The sequence below is a fragment of the Phyllopteryx taeniolatus genome, chromosome 22 (assembly GCF_024500385.1).
Source record: "Phyllopteryx taeniolatus isolate TA_2022b chromosome 22, UOR_Ptae_1.2, whole genome shotgun sequence".
NCBI lineage: Eukaryota > Metazoa > Chordata > Actinopteri > Syngnathiformes > Syngnathidae > Phyllopteryx > Phyllopteryx taeniolatus.
In genome coordinates, this window is record NC_084523.1 from 3,076,965 (window position 1) to 3,084,831 (window position 7,867).

The following is a 7,867-nucleotide window of genomic DNA, read 5'->3' on the forward strand; positions in this document are numbered from 1 at the left end:
CCGTTGTGGACAAAAGCTGCACGACAATGCAAACCCAGTGACCATTTTTAATAGCATGCTCCTTTATATTGTACATTTGCTAACAGAAAAAGAAATAAATATAACAAATATTGAATGATATTCCTGTGAGTTTTTAGCTTTTCACATTCATCTTATGCATAGAAGGCGGATGGATGTGTATAGGCTTATCAGTGCAGAATAGTATTGCTGCCGCACTTTAAAAAAAGTGTCAGTATCATAATATGTGACAGGTATCACATAATAACGCGGAAAGTTCACTGCTATAACTATCTTTTTCACGTTATAACAAGAACTTCTCACATTATTTACGCCCCTCTATTTTGACCAATGAGGAACCGACTTCACAATTGCCAGATCCGTTCTCCTTGGTAAAACCCCCTTCATTTCAAAATCCATCAGAAAATACACATATGTAGAATTGAATTGAATTGTAAACGACCCATACTCTTGGTTAACACCTTTTTCTATCATTATTAACGTTGCCCGTTTATCTTGTTTTACATCTTAGATCTTACAATCTTTTATCGAGAAATGTCATAATATCGTCTCATAAGATGATCTCAAAAGATCATGATAAGTTCATGTGATAATGTCAATGTTACCTTTTCAATTAACTGCATTTTAGTGAGCCTTTTTTCTTACTTTTACTACTTACTAAAAGAATATTACTATAGATCATTAATAAAACATACAATAGTCACTTTTGTTAAATACAAGAATTTTGCAGTTGGAGGCAACATGAGTATAGGACTAGTGTTTAACACTGCCATTCTATTCATTCATTTCAAAACATTTGCAATAAATACTTACAAAGTAGTGCACATAAAAGATGGATTTCAAACTCAATGCGGCCCGCCACGTCATTTGATGCGACTCACTAAAGCAAATAAAGTGCGCCTATTGCATGTTTCTGGCTAAATGGATTTGTCCTTTTCATTTGACATTGCAATTTTTCTTCACTTAAATTATTTTTTCCAAGCATTTATTTCCCCCAAATCCCTTTCTCAACATAAATGTGGACACGAAGTTGTACTTTGAAATCTTCGCTAGCCACTATTTTCCATGACTTCTGATTTTAAATTCAATCTGTTGTTCAAATTATGTCAAAACATTCAAATAAATGTGGCCATTGAAATAATATGGATGTTGTGATTATACATTTACAGCACATGGCCCGTGACGAAAATGAGTTTGACACCCCTTACTTAGTTTGTAATGTAACCGGGAGTTTACCCATCGGGTCGGCATGAGGCCGTGTCATCTGACCGGTTCTGGGTTCTGCTTGTGATTATTGAGCCGAGTAGCTTCCGAACATTCCCGACCTCGCTGGATGGTAAATTCGCTTGGCCCGAGCTGGATGATCTTCCCGCTTCCCAGGCACTCATCGCCTTTGTAGAGCACTGCGAACTGAAAGAAAGGGACAGATGGTGTCTATAAAGATTATGAAAAGTGCTTGGTTGTGTGTGCGTTAGTGCTAAATAAATACAGTTGAATTGATTTACTACCTGTCCAGGTGTTAAAGCTCTGAGAGGCTGCGCGAGTGAGATCCACACAGAGCCGTCCATGTTGAGAGTCACAGTGCAGGGAGCTGGAAAGCATTCAAAACAATGTCGACTAAGGATGTTTGGTTTTTTTTTTGCATTGAAATCACTCTCAAAAAGTATTAAATGCGCTCACTTAGCGGCATCTGGTGGATGAAGCGAAAGTGACATTCCATCATCTTGGTCCGGACCAGTTCTGGCGGGGGGTCCTCGGCGATCCAGTGGAAGCGCTCCGTGCGCAGGATGTCGCGAAAAAGAGCCGGGTGATTGGTCGACGGAGCCTGAGTGCCAAAGACATTTAAGATCGTTTATTCAATTGTTATGATTTCTGTTGATCATGGCAAATTTGAACAATCTGACAGTCTGTTCATTAGCCTATACAGGCCATCGGGGGAGCACTAAGGAGGCATAAGGCGGGGGGGGGGGGCTTTTTTGTGTGGTCTTCAATTTCACATTTGATGTTCTTCAATGTGTTCTTAGAATACCTTACCACAACCACATCGCCTGTATTGATATCCTTATCCACCACAAACCAGGCATCCCTCTGTCCTCCGATCCGCGCCCTCTGGCCCAGCGTCAGAGTGAACCAGCCTTGACGGAGAGGTAAAAGGATGAGCCATTAAATTCGGGACACACTGAATTTAAACGCCCGTCGACAGGTCTAAACGTACCTTTGTGTGTGCCCATGACAGTCCCATCCTCAATGGACACAAAGTTACCAGGTTTAGGTTTGAGGTACTGGGAGGGGGTGGGGGAGGGGGCGTGCATTAATTAGAAAAAACATCATGATCATTCATAATGAAAGTTTCCATGAAATTTTATCAGTGACCTTCAAGGAATTTTCCACACCATTTCAGCCCTAATCATCCAGCCATCCATTTTTTGTCCCGCTTATCCTCCTTAGGGTCGTGCCGGAGCCAATCCCAGCTTTCTTTGGGCGAGTGGCACGGTACACCCTGAACTGGTCGCCAGCCAATCGCAGGGCAACTTTATAGACAAACAACCATGCGCACTAGCCCTGATCATGCTACACGTTTTGTAACTTACCTCCAGGATAAAATTTTCAAAGTTTCTCTCTCCAATGAAGCAGATGCCCATGCTCTAAAATGAAAAACTGGGATTAAACACGTATGCAAATGTGGCTTACACACATGCGCTTATTTTGAGGAACCTCTTTCTTCTTCAGCACATGGTGAAAGCCCGCTTCAGCCGCCACCTTCTTCACAAAGTTCTTGGTAAGGCCGGCGAGCGGGAACAGGGTCTGCCGCAGCGCATGCTGGGAGATCTGGCTGAGGAAGAAGGTCTGGTCTTTCACGAGGTCGGCCCCCTTGTGCAGCCTCACCGCTGGAAGGGGAGAACAGAGCGGTGAGGAGAAAATCGGTGAACAAATGCGGAGCGAAGGCAACACGTACGGTTTCGGAACTCAAAACGATTTCTGAAGAGCACAAGGGGCGCTGTTTTGGGGGTCTGCTGGAAAACCTCCTCATCTTCTTGGGAAGTCCTCGCGTAGTGGCCGGTCGCCATGGCGTCAGCACCTAAATGTCAAAAAGAGCCGAGAAATGTCACAAAATGGCTCTGTGCTGGATATGATGAGGTTTTTTTTTTTTTTTTTTTTCAGATCACATCCAGTGCGTTCCATTTTTTAAATCCAGCTCGCTGAGCATTTACAATATCAGGACACCTGTAATAATATTTACATTTGTTGCATTCATTTATTTGCTTATTCCTTCAGTCGTTAAAGTAATGAACCCTCCTGTTACAATGTGGGTCAAATTTCCCCATGTTCAAGTTTATAACTGTGCAACAGTGGTTTTCAAACACTGTGCTTAATATGGAGGGGGGGCTGAACTTAAAAATGGTTTCAATTAAAATGTATAGCACGTAAAAGTTGTACACAAATACATGTTTAAACACTAACAGTTCTTAAAGATTAAGTACAAAGTTTATTTGTATAAAACCTCATCTTCCTGGGAACCTAAACGTGAAATACAACTGAATTGTACGTAAGCAGTGATTCTTTCACCACACTTTTGAGAAGCACCACTCGGGAAAAAAACGTTTTAAATAGCAATAACAGAATGAGGTCATCATAAAAGTAGTATGGCCCTACGTTCTTACTTATTTATTGAACACATTCAGTGCCATTGACTGCTTTAGAAGTCAAATATCCATGTTAACTGGGAGGGCCGGCACTGAATGAGATTTAACCCAGCAGTGACACAAGGGTCGAAAAGTCTCCTTTATGCAGTTATTGTAGCAAACATTTTAATTTACAACTCATTGATATTAATTCTGGGATTTTACAACATTAAGAAACAAATGGTTCCACATGCTGCGGCTTGTTGTCGACCGTAACAACATACCTAGTGTTATGATCGCATACTTGTGGAAATGGTTGAATTTGATATGTTTGTTGCAGAGTATATCCGGGTTGGGAGTCCTTCCTTTCTCGTATTCCTTTAACAGATTACTGAAAAGGAGCAGAAGACTTATGATTGCGTGGGCAGGAAAAAGGCATTTATAACCTTTACATTGTTGTTTTGAATACCTGAAAACCTCATGCCAGTATTCTTTAACATAGGATACTTGATGGAAGGGGATGTCCAGCATCTGGCACACTTTGTAGGCGTCCTCACAGTCCTTCTCTGTGGCGCACACTCCACTTTCATCCAGGGAGTCCCAGTTCTTCATGAAAACCCCGGTCACGTTATAGCCTGGCATGAGCAACATCCAATATTTGGTATCAACAATATTCAATCAAAACTAGCGTTATTACCTTTGTGACGGTTTTTGGAATGGTTGTCAATGGTGGTGGTGTACCTAATGAAGTGGCCTGTCAGTGCATCAGTCAATGAGACTTCGACCCACCTCTTTTCTTGAGCAATAAGGCCGCGACTGAGCTGTCAACGCCGCCCGACATGGCGCACACGACGTGCCTTACGACCCCCATCTTCATCCAAATTATTCCGCTCAAGTACCTGTTTAAAACAAAAGAAATGTTCTCAAACACTCATCTGTCACCATTGAGCACGGACATCATTGTTGTCCGTTGCGGATAAAGGTCCGACTAGAATCGGGAGTCAGCACGGAATGTTTATTTCAGAGGGCGGACAAAAAATATTGTAACACCGCCACGAAGCTTCACATTTGCGTGATAACGAATAAGGTTAGTGAGTTAATTTGATCAATTATGACACACTTAAGATTTTAACTTGTGTTTTTTAAGTTCACAATGTTTTCTTATTGGGTTAAACAAATACATCTTTAATTTCATCCAGAACTGTGTGAGCCAAATACCCTGATTTCATTCAGGACTTGAAAAATCACTTTTTAGGCTGTTTAGTTCTGCAATAATAGTGTAGGGGACGAAAGCAAATTCACATTATTATTTTTTTTTTGCACAGATGGGTGAAGTGTCTGCAGACAGTTTGACCCTGGACCTTCTACGAGAAGCCAGGGAGACCGTGAGGAGAAGCCCGTTGGGTGTCATCAACACCCCCATGATCCCCTGGAGCCAGACCACCCTGCCTGTCCACAAGGCCCACAGTATCTATATTAAACTGGAGAACATGCAGACAACGGGTAAGAATGTACTTTTAATACAGGTTTTATAGATGTTAATTATGCAGCAAAAAAACCCAAAAAAAACCAATGCAAATGTATTGTACTTCAAAGTTAAATACAACTGAACTGGAATAGACTCTATACACGGAACACTTTTGCATTCGGGGTACAGCAGTGTGCAATTACAGCATCAAACTCCTCAAAGTATACTTGTCGACTTCTGAAATTACGTAAAGTTTCTGTAAATGACAGATTATCTTTATACTTGCTACAGATACCCACGTACCAGCGAAGCAATTCAATGGTCCTTATCTGAATTAATGAGCCATTTCCTGTTTCGCAGTGGATGCACGTTCGTGCATACGTGTCAACTGAAGACTTGCACTGCTGAACTTTTGAGACAATCAAATCTCAACTCAGCTTTGGTGATAGAGCACTTTGGGAGGGGGAACAACCGCAGCTGTAATAAAAGTGCTTCACATAATGATTGAACACAAATAGAAACTGAAAACCTGTTTTCGTTATTATTGTATGGTGCAGATACAACAAAAACATAAAACGCAACCAATAATAAGAGAATAATGACAAGCATATCCGACTGTTCTCACCACTCGAGAGTTAATTGATTCCCCCCGACTGGAGTTTCGTGACGTGAACAGCTGGCAGCGGCTCGGTCGGCCTGATGGACTAATTAGGTTGGTGACCTACGTTTTTGAATTACAGGGTCCTTTAAAATCCGAGGTGTGGCCAATCAATTTGCCAGGAGGCCAAAAGGCGGCCATTTTGTCACCATGTCCGCCGGGAATTATGGAAAGTCGTTTGCGTACGCGTCAAAACACTACGGGTCGAGAGGCAAAGTGGTGATGCCGGAAAATGCCCCGATGTCCAGATCCGTCCTCATACAGGTTCGAGGTCACGCCCATATGCAGCATAAATCATTAGTTTGCTCAGTCTTGTTTTTTGTTCCCTTTAGAGTTTTGGCGTGGATGTGGAGAGAGTTCCCACTTCCTGTCTGATGGATGTGGTAAACCGTTGTGTTAAGGACGATGACATGACCTTCCTGCACTCTTATGACGACCTGGATCTCATAGCAGGACATGCCAGGTACACTTAGGCTTTGAACAACGTCAAACACGTACAAGCGGATGAGGTTCAACTCTGTTTGTAGTTTGGGTCTGGAGGTCCTAGAGGCGGTGCCCGAGCCTGACGTGGTGGTGGTGTGCTGCGGAGGAGGGGGGCTGCTGGCCGGAGTGGCTGCTGCAATCAAGCTATCAGGATGTGACGAGACCAGAATCTACGGTGTGGAACCAGAAGGAGGTCAGAAGAAAACATCTTCCAACCCTAAAACGAGCCATATAGCAAACTGAATCGGCGCTGACGTGAATGCTTGACCCCAGCCTGTACCATGTACAAGAGCTTCATCGAGAAGAAGCCGGTGGGCATGGACACACGCAGCATCGCATCAGGACTTGCGCCACCATTTGCAGGTACAGCATTACAGTGGTCACACTCGCGGTTCGGCACCTGCGAATGCACCTATTCACCAATTTTTACCCCCCTTTTTATGCATCTCGACTAAATTACAGCTCGATCCCTACAGGTTTCACATAGATAAATATGTTGGGACACATCCCATAAAAGGGGACTCATCAATTATACAAACGATTTAATGCCTTAACTAAACTATTTAATTTATAACTAAATATACTGCTGCCTCAAAATAACACGACACGCAGCCATTCATGTCTAAACCGCTGGCAACAAAAGTGAGAACACCCTGAAGTGAAAATGTTCAAATTGTGCTCAAAATGTCATATTGTCATTTTATAGCACAATTCTTCTTAATTTGGCCCTTTGCCTCAGGCATGCTGCCCTACGAGCTGTGCCAGCGCTACGTAGAAGAAATAGTCCTGGTGAGCGACGACGACATCAAGGCGGCCGTGTCGACCCTGTACCGAGCCGGCCTGGTGGTGGAGCCGTCCGGTGCGGCCGCCTTCGCCGCTATCGCTTCCGCCAAGTTACCCCGACTGGAGGGGAGCAACGTCGTTTGCGTCCTCAGCGGGGGGAACATCGGCCAGGACGAGCTTGCAAACTTCCAAGACTGACAGAGTATAAGGCAAATGGAAAGATTGTGACGGTTAAAACCATTGGAACAAATGTGTGCATGATTCAACAGTACCTTTACAAGGTCTGACAGCGAGGACATGACGTCCACCGGAATCTACCATCCGTCCACTCTGGTTGCAATGTCTACGGAAGTATATATTTGCCATCAGATTCTGAATTTCAATTAGTAACACTGAATAGTTTTGAGCATCAAAATATTCAATCTACACTTTTCAGCTTCAAAAATGCAACATATTCAGTTGTGAATTCAATATTCAGGGTCTTGTTTTTGTGACCGGCCTAAATCCGGCGCGGGTCATATCGTAGACCAGCGCAGCCCGGCGGATCAAAGAGTGGGATGGCTGCGTCACGGTGGGTGTGTTTACAGCAGACTTAATTCACCGCCAATCAAAGCGGCTCCTCTCAATCCCTTTAAATGTGGCGCAATGACAGTCGAGACGTCGCTGGCTTGCGCTTGCACGAAAATCACAATCCGCCGGCATTTGCGCCCGCCGCAGATGCGCTGTCTATCTCCTTATGAAGATGTAATGTAACTTCATATCAAAAATTCAAACTATCCCATTAAAGTATCAACCCAATTACTAGTTAAAACGCTTCGTTTGAATGGCTTTATT

The 7,867-nt window shown here is 43.3% G+C and overlaps 2 protein-coding genes across 4 annotated transcripts; one reads left to right on the plus strand and one right to left on the minus strand.

The window, feature by feature from the left end:
- Positions 1 to 33: 33 nt before the first annotated feature.
- Positions 34 to 5,873, minus strand: trmu (tRNA 5-methylaminomethyl-2-thiouridylate methyltransferase). Of its 3 annotated transcripts, none has more exons than XM_061762224.1 (12): positions 5,735 to 5,873; positions 4,431 to 4,540; positions 4,111 to 4,276; positions 3,926 to 4,032; positions 2,975 to 3,097; positions 2,734 to 2,906; positions 2,610 to 2,663; positions 2,234 to 2,300; positions 2,053 to 2,153; positions 1,699 to 1,843; positions 1,527 to 1,609; positions 34 to 1,428 (listed from the first exon to the last, which is right to left on the minus strand). In XM_061762224.1, exons 2-12 carry the CDS (start codon positions 4,516 to 4,518, stop codon positions 1,279 to 1,281), a joined length of 1,257 nt encoding a protein of 418 aa, XP_061618208.1. In that variant the 5' UTR covers positions 4,519 to 4,540; positions 5,735 to 5,873; the 3' UTR covers positions 34 to 1,278. The 3 variants fall into 3 exon arrangements, with proteins under 3 accessions (XP_061618208.1, XP_061618210.1, XP_061618209.1); XM_061762226.1 differs by having other exon boundaries at positions 4,383 to 4,540; XM_061762225.1 differs by having other exon boundaries at positions 4,339 to 4,540.
- LOC133472002 (L-threonine dehydratase catabolic TdcB-like) lies at positions 4,656 to 7,309 on the plus strand. The gene is made up of 7 exons (XM_061762228.1): positions 4,656 to 4,728; positions 4,967 to 5,144; positions 5,850 to 6,031; positions 6,100 to 6,230; positions 6,295 to 6,443; positions 6,524 to 6,613; positions 6,990 to 7,309. Exons 2-7 carry the CDS (start codon positions 4,967 to 4,969, stop codon positions 7,229 to 7,231), a joined length of 972 nt encoding a protein of 323 aa, XP_061618212.1. The 5' UTR covers positions 4,656 to 4,728; the 3' UTR covers positions 7,232 to 7,309.
- The last annotated feature ends 558 nt before the right edge of the window (positions 7,310 to 7,867 follow it).

Bases quoted from the DNA above. Each gene is read 5' to 3' on its own strand.
- LOC133472002 (XM_061762228.1), top strand. From the start codon at position 4,967: ATGGGTGAAGTGTCTGCAGACAGTTTGACCCTGGACCTTCTACGAGAA. The intron at 6,032-6,099 runs GTTCGAGGTCAC...TGTTCCCTTTAG, and splicing joins CCAGATCCGTCCTCATACAG to AGTTTTGGCGTGGATGTGGA. The intron at 6,444-6,523 runs GTCAGAAGAAAA...GCTTGACCCCAG, and splicing joins CGGTGTGGAACCAGAAGGAG to CCTGTACCATGTACAAGAGC.
- trmu (XM_061762224.1), bottom strand. From the start codon at position 4,518: ATGAAGATGGGGGTCGTAAGGCACGTCGTGTGCGCCATGTCGGGCGGC. The intron at 4,033-4,110 runs GTATTCAAAACA...GCTCCTTTTCAG, and splicing joins TACTGGCATGAGGTTTTCAG to TAATCTGTTAAAGGAATACG. The intron at 3,098-3,925 runs GTATGTTGTTAC...TTTGACATTTAG, and splicing joins GTATGCGATCATAACACTAG to GTGCTGACGCCATGGCGACC.